Source organism: Palaemon carinicauda, chromosome 17 (assembly GCF_036898095.1).
Source record: "Palaemon carinicauda isolate YSFRI2023 chromosome 17, ASM3689809v2, whole genome shotgun sequence".
In the NCBI taxonomy this organism is placed as follows: domain Eukaryota; kingdom Metazoa; phylum Arthropoda; class Malacostraca; order Decapoda; family Palaemonidae; genus Palaemon; species Palaemon carinicauda.
The window spans coordinates 63,246,937-63,265,067 of NC_090741.1; the positions used below are offsets into that span (position 1 = coordinate 63,246,937).

Consider the following 18,131-nt stretch of genomic DNA (forward strand, 5'->3'; position numbering starts at 1 on the left):
CTCGCTAAGAACGAGAACCCTTCTAAGCCCTGGCCGAGGACCTTTGAGGTTCCTAACTTGACCAACCTAGTGGGTCAGGAGCAAGAGAGGCTGCTCTGTCCAGTACGAGCCCTCAAGACCTACTTGTCTCGCACAAAAAGTGTGAGAGGCTCTTCTAGCTCCCTGTGGTGTTCTGTGAAAGATCCTCAAAAGCCCCTTTCCAAGAACGCTTTATCCTTTTTCCTGAGGGAAGTGATAAGAGAAGCGCATCTCTTGTGTGAGGAGGAACACTTCGGACTTTTAAAAGTGCAAGCCCACGAAGTGAGGGCCATTGCGACCTCGCTTGCTTACCGCAAGAACATGTCGCTCCGTCAAATTATGGATGCGACATTCTGGAGGAGCAACTCTGTGTTCGCCTCTCATTACCTCAGAGAGGTGAGGGTGGATTATGAGAAATGTTATACCTTGGGACCATACGTAGCTACGGCTTCTGTATTAGGCAAAGGAGTTACTACCTCCCCTCAACCTTAGTTTTGTTTACTTGTGCATAGGTTGGTGTATTTTTTATTGGTTGTCTGAGGACTTCGACTTGTGTACAGTCACCTCAGTCTAGTTAGATCATTTTTATCTACTTTGCAAATGTTAGGTGGTTGGTTTGGTAAAGTTGCGGTTTATTATTTTGGGCAATAGGTAGTCCTGAAGTCTAGTCAGATTGTTGGTCTCACCCCGTTGACAGACTCGATTGAGTGTTTTCAGCACTGCAGGTCACATCCTGGCTGACACTCCTAAGGGAAAGCGACTCAAGAGGCAGGAACCTTTGAAGTCAGCTACCTTAGCAGGTAAGGAATCAAGGTGTTTATTTATCCTACAACTTTTTTGGTTGTTTCCCCAACGATGTTACTGTCTATCACCCTCCTCCAAGTGTGTTAATCAGCTATGTATATATAACTGCCAGGTAAGTTCTATTCGTAAAAATGAAGTTTTTATGATAAAACAAAGTTTTATGAATACTTACCTGGCAGTTATATATACATTCGAAGGCCCACCCACCTCCCCTCAGGAGACAGGTCGGGCATAGATGAACTGAAGAACAGAGAACGGGAATGATTCCTCCTACCACCCTTTGACGGGTGTTACCACCCAACCACCACAAGGCGGTTGCCTAGTTTTAGAAAAATTCTGCCGAAATAGAGATAATTAGCTATGTATATATAACTGCCAGGTAAGTATTCATAAAACTTTGTTTTATCATAAAAACTTCATGTTTAATAGTAAGAATAAATTTATTATTAAGTGTACATAACATAATTAGCATTGATACGTTTTTATATCTACCATCTCCTCCCCCCTCTGCCTCCAGCCACTATCAGCTCAAGTCACGTCACTCCAAAAGTAAATAAAATTTAATTTTTCCTTTACAGTATTGTACAGTATATAATTTTTATTTATCCTGTAATGTTTTTTAATTATATACTGCACAGTACATGTATATTATATATAAGTATACTGTAGTACAGTGCTTTACTATTTTGTTACATACTAATTTTCAATGTTTTTACCTGGGGTTTTGCACGCATTAGCTATTCTATTGCCTGCCATACGACATTTTCACCATACGATACCAACTCCGGAACGGATTACAGTAATGTCATATGGCGGGGGCGTACTGTAATATTACATGTCGAGAACTAGCTGAAGCAATGGCATCAAAAGACCTTCATCAAGAGTATCGAATATGCACAACGAGAACTTGAGAAGTCCTAGCTCATGTTACAGGATGATCAATGATCGGACGTGTTCTGTTAGAAAATCCCGCTGGAGGGAACCTAGAGTCGAGAAAGCTTTTTTATCAAGTCAAAACCCATCAGTGTGGGATGAGGAGAGCCCTCATTTCCCAACACATTCTCAGGAGCCAAGTATGCCATATGACAATGGGGCCCCTAAGCTGAGATCTCCTCTAAAAAGTCTTAAGCGATCCGAGAAGCTTATAAAAGGGGCGGTCGGACCGCTTTACCTGCAGTCACGCCCCAAGGCTTCCCAAAAATCCGCATTTCCTTCAGCCCACCTAGAGTAGGAAAGTCAGGTAAAAGGGTCACCGATACCTATGCTTGTTAAGATTCAAGCAGGAGATTCATCCAGCCAGATTACGTTGTACGCGCCACCATCTCAACGCATGAAGACGTCATCACGCTCAGCAACCTTGCCATTATTGAAGAATTTTTTTCATGTGCAATACTAGCCAACTATTGTTCCCAGGGTATTCCCTGTGAAGACAGGTCATATGCTAGCTTTATGTTTCTCGGCAGTGCAGTAAGGTCGAGGATCCCTCTGTAAATCTCGGCTGATTGCCAAAATTATGGCCCCAAGAACAGGCTTGATAAGCATAGAATGATAAATTTTTTCAGGAATCCCCCCTTCACGTATAGAAAGTGAAGGCAGGGAAAGAGACTTTTACCCTACACCTGCAGTGGTACAGTCTGACTTGGAAGTCAACCTGATTAAAAGTTGCAGAAGAGGCCTGCGCCAAAGATGAAACAGAAGCCTTTCTGTAATAAGCCCCTTACTTATAAGTCACCAGGTAGGGAAGAAGTACATCCCAAAATGGGACAGGATGAACAAGAAAAGGAATTCAACATACCCGCCTCCGCTTTCTTACCTCACCGTAATGGTCTTACGAATGAAGAAAGGGATGATGTTCGAGTCGATCATGGTCCTCTGGTCAACCCTGATAAAAGGATTAATGACATCATCCTTCATCTAAAGAACAGGACAAAATCTACCTCAGACAATTCTGTCATGGAAGACAATCAGGAAGTCAGGAGTCAGTCGCAGGCCCAGAATTATAAACCCAACTTTGGCCCGGAGTTCTCGATTTGACAGAATAGGCGCTAAACATATTGAGCAATCAGATTTAAGCCAAGGAAAATTCTCTTTAAGCTGTTTAGCAATCAGGTTTAAGCCCCGGAAAATTCTCTTTAAGCTAACAGGTCTCCAGAATTACCACCTCTGAACCTGCCGGAGCTAAAGGATATTTTTACCCTCTCGGGTGCCTTCTGCTCTTGCAGTTACCAGAGAATTTGCCTAACTTAGTACCATTCGCCCAAACAGAGGACGTGACGGCATTCTCTTCTGTCTTTTCAGGCCCAGAAATAAGGGATATGGAGCTAGCAGCCATGTCTGCGATACATGGTTGTTCTTGGCTCAACCATTGATCTAGAGCAATATCCTACCATGCAATGAAGGAAGATCTTAGAGATCAGCATACCCTATGAATATTTTTTAATTTTGGCTAAAGGATGAACTACACCTCTATAATTCCTGCTAAATTCAGACAGTTCCCGTACGGGGAAATCGTGTCCTGATAAGAAGTGACGCAATCGTAACCATATGCGCGGAACAACTATCCCCGGGTGAGACACTGAATCTGAGGAATTCAGACTTACTTAACTCCCCATATCTGATTTCCCAGTCAGAAGTTGAGTCAGTCATAACTAGAATCACTAAACGAAAACAAGTAGCTTAACGAAGAGAAGTAACAACGAGGGGTAGACCTGCTGTACAGTGCCTTCAGAGAGTCCTGTTTAAGATATACAGGTACAGGTACCCAAGAGTTCAAATCACCCGAGCCAGGGGATCGAGAGCCTCTCCCCATGGGGATAGAAACCAAAGACCCAATAGCCCTTACTAGTGTAAGAGGGCTCCTAGACTTACCACAGGAACCACAAGGGAGAAGAGATTTTGTATTGAGGAGGAAACGATACCGGTTAGGTCCTACCTCTGGACATGAGATTGTCATGTCCAGAATAGGGCTCCTACTCTTTTCCCTACGGTTTATTCCTTATTTTGGTTCGTTTAGGTAATCCTCCACTGAATAGGTGTTGAAGCAGGCACCCATCATTGTTAGCCCCAGTATTAGATACTGTATTCTCTTCCTCAAGAGTATTCTATACTAATCACGGGCAGCGGTAGAACCTGGCGCAAGTCCCCCAACCGTGCACGAAGGTGGGAAGCTTCTTTGGGCCTTCACCTCTCCTCCCTGCCCTTCTTCCTCTCTTTTAGTTTAGTGATTTTTGGCATAGCTGTAATTTTGTTTGCTACAGAAGTATGGGCTACTCAGGTTGAAGTACCTCCCACTTTACTTGGCCAATTAACCTCCAGGAAAGTCGTTAAGAGTTTACCTTTCAAAATGAAGCTACGAGTTGTAGCACATATTACTGTCAAGAAAAGACAGGAAGTCTACCCTATGAAACGGGCCCTACCTGCTCCACTTGGTAGGGAGACAACCCCAACCAATGATGACCAGAAGTTGGTCTATGAGCAGACAGATTTTATCTGTTCCATGCAGAAGTTATTCGCTTCTGAAACGGTTGTTGTCGGTACCTTTTTCTCCGGGAAGATATTACCTGTCCCGAGAAACAAGGTCTACCTTAGTATCCCCGGTACGAATGATGTTTAGCTTCATAAGATCTATACAGAACCCCCCTTGGTTAAAAGACCTGGACATGATTGGGGGGGGGGGGGGACATAGCACCTGGAGATTTTACCCATGGAAAAGTTGAAAGTTGCCCTCGTGTTTTCTCCATTCATGAGGTAAAACAGGATTTCGGCACTTCCTTCTTAGTATAAGGAGACTATAAGACTTCCTAGAGAAATAATGATCTAAGGGCAGTAATTACAACTACCTCATTAAAGAAGCCTGAGATGGAGGTCCACGGAGAGGTAAAATTTAGATGTTCCCCAAGAAGAGACGAGACGGCACCGAGTAGATTCAGTTGTGATTACCTATGAGTACTATTTAGGAAGGGAATATAAGAACTATGTTCCCTATTCCTCTTAACATACTTGGACCTTGAATGATATCCCTACTATGAATCATTCATCATGCCGAACTGCTCGTTATCTCAATGTCAGCCAGTACTATGATAGTGACTAATGTCCTCCTCCCTCATCTCTAAAATAAGATCAAGAGATGTGAGGGAGTCAGCTGGATACCTCTCATTCCTTTGCTTAAGGAAACTCTTAAGGACCTGGTCTCATGATAAGTCAACGGAGACTGTTGGACTGAGTGAAGGTTTATTCTCAAACCAATCGCATAAGTTGGCTTGAAAGGTCACGTAAGAATCCTAACCTAACGTCCTCCCAGAGAAGAATACATCAGCAAAAAGGTTGTCCTTGTTATATATAGAAGCCATACTAGATTAACTCTAGTATGGAGGGGTTTCCAAGAGTGCACTGTCTTTTGTAATAAGGGTGTTTGACATCTTGAAATCAGTTCCTATAACTTTCTTCGAAGTTGAGATCTGATTAAAGGTCTTTGAATAGGCTACAGCCTGAAAGTTAGGTTTTCCTACCTAAAGGAACTATTGACGACCTCGTTATCAGGGCCATTAGTGGAAGAAATGGTCGCATGAGAGTATTTCCCCTTCCATTTCCTTTGAGTGAGGAGGAAGGGCCTGCCTTAATCCTCTTAAGTTTATCCTCGCTATATTGTACAGGAGAGCTCTAGTTAGGAAGCAATTACCTTCACTTTGACCTCTTGCCAGCAAGATATTCATATCACAGGTAAGAACTTGCCTGTGCTGGGATCCTAACGACAGAAAGGTTATATTTCCTGTGATGATCTCATTCTCCTTTCATATGAGAATCAGATCGGGAAAGGTCGTGCCAGAACTCTTGCAGATTTTGCCTTCCAGATTTCTGGGATGTTTACAATCTCATTCTCCTTTTAGTAGAAGAATCAGATCTGAAGGGTTAATACCGGTACTTGGGTGAGTTCAACTCCCAGAGTCTGAAAAGGAACACACCGTCTACAACTTTCATGACCTTGTCTTAAAGCATAGGAATAACTCAGGTTTTCTGACATCTCTGACTATAGAGACTTAGAACCTTCTCCAGTGGCCAGAAATAAGTTCTTTGTCCCGTACATAGATATCCCTGTGAACAGAGAACCAACTTGATATCTACTAGCATTAGGGATGGGGGTCAGCAAAGATTTCCCCCCCTCTACTGCCAAGACTTCAGTATTACCACTTGCTCCTACCTCTGACTCAAGAATGATTCAATCTCATGAAAGGGACCCCAGACAAACTGTTTCATGACAGTCTCTCTCAAAGAGTTTCGAACCGCATGAACAGCTAGATGATTTCTTCCATAAAGCAGTGCGAGTTTCTAATAAAACAATAGCTGGAACAGGCTGCACCCATTCCTTGTAGGGTTCAGGGCTCTCTCCGCTCCGGAAGAGTGTAGTTGTGGACTCCCTTTTCACTACAAACATATCATATCAGAAGATCCTTTGCATCCTCAGGTGAAGTGTTACTAGGAAATCCCCCTCTTGCTCAAATGATTTAGATGGATCTGCCACAACCTTAATGTTTAACATATCGCTTAGTTACATAGCTTCTGAGGTATGTTGGTAGTGAGCGTTTTGCATGGCCTGAGGCAATGCATTCAGGTGCTCAGTCTCCTTCTGATGCAAGACATTTAGATCTATTTCCTTGTTTGAAAAGGAAACAGAATAAAAACCTACATACCCTCAAGGGAAGTGTCTCTAGTGACATCCCCTGAGCATGTGATACATGTGGGTTTGCCGCAACCTCAATGTTCAGCAAGACCACGCTTTATTACATTCCTCAACTCGGGGATACTAATACACACTGCTGGATTATTACCTTGTACAGGCACATTCAGGTCTGTGGTCATTCTTTCAATGGGTACTAGGGCTATAACCTAACTAGAACAGGATTCTTTACTCTCTTGGCTAGAAAGGCCACGGAAGAAGAAACGACACCATATTCACTTGAAACCTGTCCTGGGGTTCTTCACCCCAAAGCAGCTAAGTGTGTCGCAATCTAAGTAGTATTCATTGTCGTACTAAATTGTCCTGTCATTTATTATGTAACACTTAATGTTCATATTACAGTACTGAAGATTATTCTTTGATCAACCTTGCCTAGTGCGAGCTGACTTCAATATTCCCTGGCGGTTCTCCTGGATCTTTTACTATTGTTACTAGTAACTAGGTCAAAGAAGTCTTTATCTCTTAAAATCGGAAGTTTAGCCTTACCTCTTTTCGAGCCAGTCACACTGTCCTATATGATTTTTGTTGATCTCTTCCTATTACTTATAGTAATTTCAGAGAGGAAGGGTATGCTGTATCTCTTAACAGAGATTCCTCCCTCTTAAGGAAGACTTTCATTAAATGACTTGGAAGTTTGTATTTGCATAGGAATATATTACAAATTTTATATAATTTGTATTTTGCCTAGCTATCCAAACCTGAGTCGTTTACCAAAGGCCCTGCCTCAAGCCTTGCGGGGCGAAAGTCTTCGACCAGGTAAGGGGTGTTAAGAGACGCTGTGAGCAACCTCCCGCTTGCTCCCTCTGCCTGTGCTGTGTTTACCCAGCACGAAGCATGATGAACCCAACCAAAGTTTTGATTGAACCGGTTGTAGAAAACATGATCAGTAATTACCCCATTAAATGACTCTTGTTTGTATAACTAGGAAAAATAGAAATTGTATAAAATTTGTAGTTTTCAGTACAGTGAATTACCGGTAGGTCTTTAAGAGTCGAGCTTGACTCATTGAGCTGGTAAATTTCCTCGTTTTAATAATAATAATGATAGTGGTATTTAAAAGGTCTCGGTGAGCTTTAGTGAAAATTAAATAGTATATTAAGATACAGTATTGTAAAGCCTTGACAGATTCATATTCATTATCCTCTGCTTAGAGTTTCTTTTATTTTATCTACTATTAAGATATGTACTGTATTTTTTTTATTCCTGCACTTTTGTTGTACAAGCTTTTCTGTAGTCACATGTATTAAATTTTATTTTCAGACTCACGTGGATTTGAATCCATATGTGTGGTTGCAGAGTGAGCAATATTTCAAAAATCCAAAACGTTTTCAACCTGACCGTTGGTTAAGAGAGGGTAGCGAAGAACCAGTGGTTGATCCTTATATACTCACGCCCTTTAGTATTGGAACTCGGATGTGTGCAGGTTTGTAGTTTTATGAATAGAACTTACCTAGCAGTTATATATATATACCGGGGTAGCTTAGTCTCTGACGTTCGGCAGAATTTTTCAAAAATCGTGGCAACCGCCGTGTGGTGGTTGTGCAGTTAGGTGGTTAACAACCCTTACAGGGTGGTACTTGGAATCATTCCCGTTTTCTGTTCCTCAGATCATCTCTGCCGGCCGGATCGACAGCATCGTTGGTCCGCCATTAGAGTTTTTCGTTTCGCTTTCCCTGTGTCGCTGTACCGGACTTATTTTTGGTGAAGTACATTGATTTGGGGATTTGGCAATCATGTTTCTGTTTATTCTGATATTTTGAATTTGTTTAATATGAGTGAGAAACTTCATTTTCGTGTGTGTGTGAATGAGGAATGCAAGGTAAGGTTACCGAAAGTTTCGGTAGACCCTCACACGGTTTGTTTGGGTTGCAGGGGTTTTGATTGTGCACTGGATAATAGGTGTAAAGAATGTGAGATTTTGAGTGAGAAAGATTGGTTAGCTATGAAGCGCTATGTGTGCAAATTAGAGCTAGAAAAAGTAAGGAGAGCTTCCAGATCTAAATCTAAGTCTACTAGTGAACCTAGTTTGGATATTTCCATTGAACCTTTATTTAATTCTTCTTAGGAAGTTGATCCTTCCCCTGAGGTAGTAACTCCTGCCCCTTCTACAGGATCTGTATCTGCGGATGACCCTCGGTACGCCAGGATGGCGGCCGAGTTGAAGACTATTAAAGATCAACTTGCGGCCTTAAAAGGTAAGAGTGAGAGTGATTTTAGTGCTTGTGAAAGTGTAGTGGAGGTGGCGACTGATCGAACCTGTCATTACCCTAGGTCTAGACCTCTTCTAAGCTCCCAGGACCAAGGGAGAAGGTACGTCGACAACCGGAATGGGGTGAGAGGTACGTATCCTCGGTCAGCCGTCGCCTCAGACAGTCCTGTTGCATTTTCCCAGGCTGCTCTTGACTGCCATGGAAAAGGTGTGTCGGATGTGATGGTGTCTTCCCCGAACCCCTCTCCCAGACGCAAATGGCAGTATGAGGCTTCGAGACCGACTAAGAGGAGGTGGAACCGAACTGAACAGTCTCGTTCTCACTCTCCCTGTTCTAGTAGCCACGAACCTTGTCCTTCGGAGGATGAGTTGGGTACAAAGGACGAAACCAAGGGACGAAAGTCAAGAAAGACCAGCAAAAGATCCTTCTTCTACCAGCGCTACTCGACAGCCTTCTCCTTCGGAACCGCAGGATCCAGCAGCAGTCGCTAAATCGTTTATGACGGTTATGCAAGAGCAACTTTTCTCTTTAGTTCAAGCTTTTAGCCGCCCTCCCTCCCAGTCGGACAGACGTAAGGACGACTCGTTACCTGTCAAGAAATCAGCTTCTAAGAGGGAACGGAGTTCCTCTCCAAGGGAACCTCTGCGCGATTCGTCAAATGCACAGTACCGCGCTTCTTCCTCATCTGCTCGCCTCCAGGACTCTGGCGATACTCGACGTCAGGACGATTCCGTCTCTCGCTTTCGGCACCAGGACAATTCCGTCTCGCTTTCGGCGCCAGGACGATTCCAGCCTGCTTCTCCAGGATGATGCCGCTTCTCGTCGCCAGAACGATTGCAGTTTTCGGTGCAAGGACGCTTCCTACTCTCGGCGCCAGGATGCATCCGCCTACAGCCTCAAGGACTCTTCTAGCGCTCGGCGCCAGGACGATACCAGCGCTCGGCGCCAGGACGCAAGCGGTTCTCGGTGTCAGGCTGCTTGCAGCCCTCTTCTACAGGACGCGTCCTTCTACTCGAACGAAAAATGTAGTAGAGGTGTGACAGGATCTTGATGATGTCTCGAAGGACGAAGACAAGCCTGTGGACGCGGCTGGCGATTACAAGGTTCTCTCTCGCTCCCTCCTTGAGCTGTATGGGGAGGAGTTTCAACCTTCTGCCCCTCGTTCTCCTCAATCACAGTTTAGCGGGAATAAGGCCAAGAAACAGTCGGCCTTCATCAAGATGAAGCTCTCTATTTCTGCTAAGAAGGCTCTCGCTAAAGTGGACGAATGGATGAAGGAGCGTAGACCACCTTCTCTTTTCCACCAGCTCGACTTGCTTTGAAGGCGGGCATGTGGTACGAGACTGGAGAACCTCTGGGTCTGGGAGTTCCTGCCTCCTCCCAGGGTGACTTCTCTGGTATTGTGGATTCTGCTATAAGGCATGCCCTTAACTCGGCTAAGGTTATGTGGTCAATGTCTGAGCTTGATCACCTCGTCAAAGGGATTTTCAGAGCGTTTGAAGTTTTTAGTTTTTTGGACTGGTCTCTAGGGACTCTGGCCAGGAAAACACTCAAATGAAGGGAACACAAGACCTGACGAGTATCATGTCATGCATGAATAAAGCTCTTAGGGATGGATCTAATGAGTTGGCTTCTCTCTTTTCGGCAGGAGTTTTGAAGAAGAGGGCCCTGTTATGTTCGTTTGCTTCGAGATATGTGACTGTTGCGCAGAAGTCTGAACTCTTTTACGCCCCCCTTTCACAACATCTCTTTCCTGAGTCCTTTGTCAGAGATATTACGCTTTTTCTTGTGCAAAAGGCCACTCAAGACCTCTTATTACGCTCGGCTCGTAAACCATTGCCAGTCACTCCTTTGTCTCTGAAGAGAGAGGAGAGAAAATTCCAACAGCTCTTTCGAGGTAGGGCTCCTTCGAGATCAGACTTCAGAGGAAGAAGGCAGGAGATGGGAGGAAGGACAAATAGAGGTTCGTTTAGATCTCGCTCCAAGAAATGAAGTGCAAGTCCTCCAGACAACGATAGGTGCAAGACTGTCGCTTTTTTGGCAGGCTTGGAAGAAAAGAGGGGTGGACACCTGGTCCCTCTCGGTCATCAAGGAAGGAAGGATACAAGATCCCCCTTTTGAAGAAGCCTCCTCTTTCAAATACTCCTCTAGCCTTAGTGGCTCAGTACGCAGATGCAGTGAAACAAAAGGCCCTTCTGGATCTGGTCGACCAGATGCTGGACAAGGGAGCGATAGAACCAGTTCTGGAGCTATCTTCCCTAGGCTTCTACAATCGCCTGTTTCTGGTACCCAAGAACTCGGGTGGATGGAGACCCGTTCTGGATGTCAGCTCGCTGAACGTCTTCGTGGAAAAGACGAAATTTACCATGGAGACGACTCAGTCTGTGCTGGCAGCAGTACGTCCAGGGGACTGGATGGTGTCTCTTGATTTACAGGACGCTTATTTTCACGTCCCCATCCATCCGACTTTAAGGAAATACCTGAGATTTATGATCCAGGGCAAGTGCTTCCAGTTCAAGGCACTTTGCTTCGGTCTCAGCACTGCTCCTCAAGTCTTCACCAGGGTAATGGCGAATGTGGCAGGCTGGCTTCATCAAGAGGGGATAATGGTATCCTTTTATCTGGACGACTGGTTGATACAATCACAGTAGAAAGGAAAATGTCTGGAGGACCTACAAAAGACTTTCATGATGGCTCAAGAACTGGGTCTCGTCATCAACAGGGAGAAATCTCAGACCGAGCCGAATCAGACTATTCTTTATTTGGGGATAGTTCTGAATTCAGTTCATTTTCGGGCTTCTTCCTCCCAGGAGAGGCAGAGCAAGTGCCTCGAGAAGGTCTGAGAATTCTTGAAGAGACAGAGGTGCTTAGCGAGGGAGTGGATGAGTTTACTGGGAACTCTCTCCTCGCTCGAACAGTGTCTCTTTGGGGAGACTGCACCTCAGACCTCTTCAACACTTCCTATCCTAACAGGAAGACACAGGAAGACTTCTTTTTCTTCCCCATTCCAGCAGAAGTCAAGGATCATCTGATTTGGTGGCTGGATCTAGCTTTGTTAGGAGAAGGGATCTCCCTGTACAAGAAGAACCCAGACCTAGTGTTGTTCTCAGACGCGTCGGAGTCAGGATGGGGAGCAACACTAGGAAGCAAGGAGGTCTCAGGCTCTTGGGAAAAGAGTCAGACCGGATGGCACATCAACAGAAAAGAGTTGATGGCCATTCTGTTAGGGCTAAAGGCCTTCAAAGACTCAGTGTCAGGGAAGATAGTGGAGGTCAACTCGGACAACACCACGGCTCTAGCTTACATCAGTAAGCAAGGGGGAACTCTCTCTCTGTCTCTGTTCGAAACAGCAAGGGAGCTCCTTCTATGGTCGAAGGAAAACAAGATAGAACTGTTAACAAGATTCATACAGGGACAGGAATGTAAGAGCAGACATGCTCAGCAGGAAAGGGCAAGTTCTTCCCACAGAATGGACTCAACCAGCAGGTCTGTCAGGGTCTCTGGAAGTTATGGGGGGAGACCTTTAATAGACCTTTTCACCTCCAACCAACCAGAACAAGAGGATCCCCAACTACTGCTCCCTAGTCCCGGACAAGGAGCCAATAGCGGTAGACGCCTTTTTGATGGATTGGACGGGGATGGACACATATGCGTTCCCCACGTTCAAGATCATCAATCTGGTCGTCAGGAAATTCGCTCTCCTTGAATCAGGACGAATGATCCTGGTAGCTCCATTCTGGCCAACAAGAGAATGGTTCACCGAAGTGGTGGACAGGTTGGTGGACTTCCCAAGAAGCCTTCCTGCAAGTCCAAAGCTTCTCAAACAACCCCACTTAGAGAGGTATCATCAAAACCCCCTCGCTCTCAAACTGACTGCCTTCAGACTATCGAGAAGCTTGTCAGAGCGAGAGGATTTTCTGCGCAAGCTGCAAAAGCTATCGCCAGAGCGAGGAGGGTCTCTTCACAAAGGGTCTACCAATCTAAGTGGGAAACTTTTAGAGCTTGGTGTAGGCAGCACAAAGTTTCCTACCTCTGTGTGTCAAATTGCGGATTTTTTGTTGTCCCTCAGACAGGAGGCTAAACTGGCCGTATCCACGATTAAAGGGTATAGGAGTATGCTCTCAGCTGTCTGTAGGCATAGAGGCTTAGATTTGTCTCAGAATAAAGACTTGCAAGACCTCGTGAAGTCTTTTGAGACAACTAGCAGGCTCAGTTAAGGCCCCCATCTTGGAACCTGGATATGGTTCTGAAGTTTCTATGCACAAAGAAGTTCGAACCCATCTCGCAAGCTTCTCTTAGAGGTGCTACGAAGAAAACCCTCTTCCTGATGGCTCTGGCCACAGCTAAAAGGGTCAGCGAGGTGCATGCTATTGAGAAGCAAGTGGGCTTCAATCAGAATGGAGCGGTATGTGCTTTAAGGATTGACTTCCTCGCCAAGAACGAGAACCCATCAAAACCCTGGCCGAGGACTTTTGAGGTCTCTAACCTCACTAATCTAGTGGGTCAAGAGCAGGAGAGGCTCCTCTGTCCAGTTAGAGCCCTTAGAGCTTATTTGTCTCACACTAAGAATGTTAGAGGCGCATCTAACTCCTTATGATGCTCAGTGAAAGATCCGCAAATACCCCTTTCAAAGAATGCTTTGTCATTTTTCCTAAGGGAGACTATAAGAGAAGCTCACCTCTTGTGTGAGGAAGAGCACTTAGGCCTTTTGAAAGTACGGGCTCACGAAGTGAGAGCTATTGCAGTTCGCTGGCATATCGTAAGAATATGTCAGGCAAATTATGGATGCAACGTTCTGGAGAAGCAACTCTGTGTTCGCCTCTCATTACCTCAGAGAGGTAAGAGTGGATTCTGAAAGGTGTTACACCTTGGTCCCATACGTAGCTACAGCTTTTGTATTAGGCAAAGGAGTTACTACCTCCCCCTCAACCTTAGTTTTTGTATACCTATGTGTGGGTTGGTGTTTTTACGGTTGTCTGAGGACGTCGACTTGTGGTACAGTACCCTCAGTCTAGATAGATAGTTTATACCAATTCTGCAAGGTTAGGTGGTTAGTTTTAGTAAGGTTACAGTTTTTAATGTAAGGGGCGAAGGTAGCTCTGAAGTCTAGTCAAGTTGTTGGTCTCACCCCGTTGACAGACTCGATTGAGTTGTTTTCAGCATGACAGGTCCACTCCTGGCTGACACTCCTAAGGGAAAGCGACTCAAGAGGCGGGAACCTTTGAAGTCAGCTACCTTAGCTGGTAAGGAATCAAGGTGTTTTTTCTTCTACAACTTTTTGTTGTTTCCCCAACATGTTTACTGTCTGTCACCCTCCTCCAAATGTGTGAATCAGCTATACAGTATATATATATAACTACCAGGTAAGCTCTATTCATAAAAATAGAGTTTTTATGATAAAACAAAGTTTTATGAATACTTACCTGGCAGTTATATATATATATATATATTTTAAGGCCCACCCACCTCCCCCCAGGAGACAGGTCGGGCAAAGATGATCTGAGGAACAGAAAACGGGAATGATTCCAAGTATCACCCTGTAAGGGTTGTTAACCACCTAACCGCACAACCACCACACGGCGGTTGCCGCGATTTTTAAAAAATTCTGCCAAACGTCAGAGACTAAGCTATATATATATATATATATATTATATATATATATATATATATATATATATATATATATATATATATATATATATATATATATATATATATATATATATATATAACTGCCAGGTAAGTATTCATAAAACTGTTTTATCTTAAAAACTCCATTTTACTTTGTAGTTGTAACTGGAGTGTTTTTGTAGTACATTCCATTTTCTTAGTGTGTAGAAATTATTAAAGGCTGTTCTGCAGTGATTGTTCCACAATATTTTTTATTTTTTATCAAAAGGTTGGGTGACAGGAAGAAAGAGATGTAGTGTTTTTAGAAAATTTAATTTTTAGTACATCTTATCCATGAGTTTCATGTGTTGTATTGTGGAAAATGTCCTGTTTTTGTGATGGCTGGTTCTGTTTTTATTTTTTATTATGCAGTACACTGTATATCTTTTTATATTTACTATGACAATTATTAATTTAATAGCTATTATCCTTTTTTTTTTGTAATACATGGGTATTCTAGTTAGTGGAAATTGATTTTGTAAGTTTTTGGCCTTCGTCATGGACTTCCACTAAAGATTTTATTTTTAAATAAAGGGCAGACATGGAATTATAAGTTGATTTTACATAGTAAAGGAGAAACAGAACAGAAGAAATATATAACTGTAAAAAGTCCCAGTTATGTGGTATTTTCCCTATTTGAACTTGCAGCTTTCTGCTTTGCCAACTAGGGTTGTTATTATTATTATTATTATTATTATTATTATTATTATTATTATTATTATTAGCTAAGCTACAACCTTTGTTTGAAAAGCAAGATGGTATATGCACAAGGGCTCCAACAGGTTGCAGCTTGACATCATAAAAATAGTAAGGAATGCAACTTTGGTTTAAAGAAACACATCAATGAGCTTTCTGCATGGTCTGTAGAGTGCTTTACAAGGGTCACTGTAGGCAGAACCTCCAAGTAATTTTTTAGGGAAAAATCTGTAAGAATTTGATCTTTGATCATATATGTTGGTTCTTGTCTCTTAATTTTTCTTTTCACTTTACAGGACGTAGGTTTGCTGAGCAGGATTTATACGTTGGGCTGTGTAGACTGCTGCAGAAGTTCCGAATTGAAGCCACAAGTGACGAGCCTCCTGAACAAGAGTGGAGAGTTTTGCTGGCACCCAGAACACCCTTACCTATTCGTTTCATTTCAAGGGAGTAAACTTATTCTTTTGATCGGAAAGTAGATAGAATCTATGGTTTGTTGAGGAATAAAAGTATTTTTATTTTCGGAATGTAGATAGAATCTATGGGTTGTTGGGGAGTAAACTTATTTTTTGTTCGGAAAGTAGATAGAATCTATGGTTTGTTGGGGAACAAACTAATTTTTTTGTCTGAAAGTAGATAGAATCCATGGTTTGTTGGGGAATAAACTTATTTATTTTTTATTGGAAAGTAGATAGAATCCATGGTTCATTGGGAGTAAACTCATTTCTTTATTTTTATCGAAAAGTAGATAGAGTCTGTGGTTCATTGAAGAGTAAACTTATGTTTTTTTTTAATCATAAAATAGATGGAATTCATAGTTCATTGTGTACATTACCAGTTTTGAAACCACTTAAGCATTCATCTTAGGAAAATTTCCATGTAAAATAAGATAGCTTTAAGTTGTAAGAAAGGAGAGAAGAATGCTACTTTTTAAAGATAAGGGAAGATTAGTGAAATTTTATGTCTTGGGGAGAATTAATAACATGAAAATAGTGAGGGAATTAGTCAATTGAGTATTTGATTGTTCCTTTGCCTACTAAAATGATGATGAATTACATTATGACCTGAAATATTAATTGATTATCTAGAATCAAGACTGTCTCTCCCCTTTCTTTTTCCTGTTTTCTTGTGTCTTCTTAGGGTAATACAATACAATACTGTATTATAAACTGTTTTAACAAAAGTGTTGAGACACTTCTAGACTCAGAAGATTACCAAAATGATTATACATAATTTCTAGAGTTAGGTTTAAAAGGTTACTCATAAATGGCAGAGGCAAGCAACAAGGCAGTGCCCTAGAGACCGACAATATGCTCATATGATTGATGCCCAGGCCCGCTTTCCATTAATCTAGGGATAGGAGGGCCAAGCAATTGCTGTTGATGACTAACAGGTAGACCTATAGGCTCCCCCAAAAGGAAGAGAGCGTGAGAGCGAGATAGCAGGACGAGAGCGAGATAGCAGGAGCGAGAGTGAGAGAGCGAGAGCGAGAGCATGATAGACAGAGAGCAAGAGTGCGAGAGCGAGAGAATGAAAGCAAGAGAGCTTGAGAGCGGGAGAGCGAGAGCAAGAGTGTTAGAGCTGTAGAATGATAGTGCAAGAGAGCAAGAGCATAAAAGCTAGAGAGTGAGAGAGCAAGAGCGAGAGCAGGAGTGAGAGCAAAATAGCAAGAGCAAGATAACAAGGACGGTGAGGTTACAGACACAACTAGAAACTATCAGGGTTGAGCAGGTCTCAAACCCCGTCCAGTAGAATACCAGACAGGGACTTTTCCAGAAATGTAGAATAATTGAGATTTACAGATTTGGTTGAAGACACTTAATGAAAGATGAAGAGTATAGCACTTGTTAGCTAAGTCCAGTGGTGTTCATGTCCAATTTGTATTGTTGCATACTTTGCATAAATAAGAATATTAACTACATTTTCTAAATACTTTAGATTATCTGTTGTAGCAACTGTATTTCCACATTTAATATCCCACTGGTATGAATTTAGTAAAAAAAAATTTTTGGCTAAATTTAAAAATTCCATTAATTTTCGAGAACTCTCAATGAAATATTCCATTGATAGTTACTATATAGACTTCCCCTAACTTTCAACCTGTTTGTCTGTTAGTCATCCTCACTCATAACAAAAAATTTCAGTATTTATCATTTAAAATATCTAGTGACTCAATTCTTGAATATTTGTACCTTTACAAAGAATTACCTAAAGATTTTTTATGGAATCAAATAGACTATTGACTTATAATCTTTGTCACTATTAGGTGCCTGAATGAATTGTCAATACATTTCACAGTTAATTATCAGACTAAGTTAGGTACAATAAGAAATCATCTAAGTGTATTCCTCTGGGAGGCAGGATACGGCAAGGCTAATTTCAAAGTTACATTGGTACAATTAATCATCTTTTTAGCACATATATTAACATTTGATTAAGAGTCACTCATAATAAATGGATAAATTCTTGGGTTTTAACTTTAATGAGTTGTCTGTCATGGAACCATAAGGCAAGGATGGGAGAAACGACTGGTACTCGTATGGGACGACGGCTTGACTACTCTACTCTGATCCACCATTGTAAGGTCGCCTTATATCTGCTCCTTAAGTGGACGTAAGACGCAACATTTCCCAGAAGAGTCATTGCTCCGTGTCCTTGGCTTGGCTCTGGCATTTATTACTGCATGTCATTTTGATTGAGATTATTTTTTTTATTACAGTACTGTATAGTTATCTCAACAGGTTAGATTTACCAGGACTATGCCATTCTATGGTAGCTAGCACCGTTTTATTCATTTATGGAAAATGAAGAGCTCAGAACTAGAATTTTAGCTAAGAAAAATACTGAAGTATTATAGCCTAACCCAAGCTACTGTAGGAGTGTAAATATGTTGACATGGTGTAGTTTGCCTAGTAATATTAATAATGACAATAGTACTGTACTAACAAAGAGGGTATTTTTTAATACAAATCGGTATTCTATTCCAGAAAACCGTATAC

At 42.4% G+C, this 18,131-nt stretch overlaps 1 protein-coding gene across 1 annotated transcript in view; it reads left to right on the top strand.

Moving 5' to 3' along the window:
* Positions 1-16,306, top strand: part of LOC137656825 (probable cytochrome P450 CYP44) — an 82,774-nt gene extending 66,468 nt beyond the window's left edge. The window contains exons 11-12 of the mRNA XM_068391146.1: positions 7,817-7,979; positions 15,429-16,306. Of these exons, the coding sequence (XP_068247247.1) occupies positions 7,817-7,979; positions 15,429-15,586 (321 nt within the window). The 3' untranslated portion in view covers positions 15,587-16,306. The remainder of the gene's footprint in view (positions 1-7,816; positions 7,980-15,428) is intronic.
* The last annotated feature ends 1,825 nt before the right edge of the window (positions 16,307-18,131 follow it).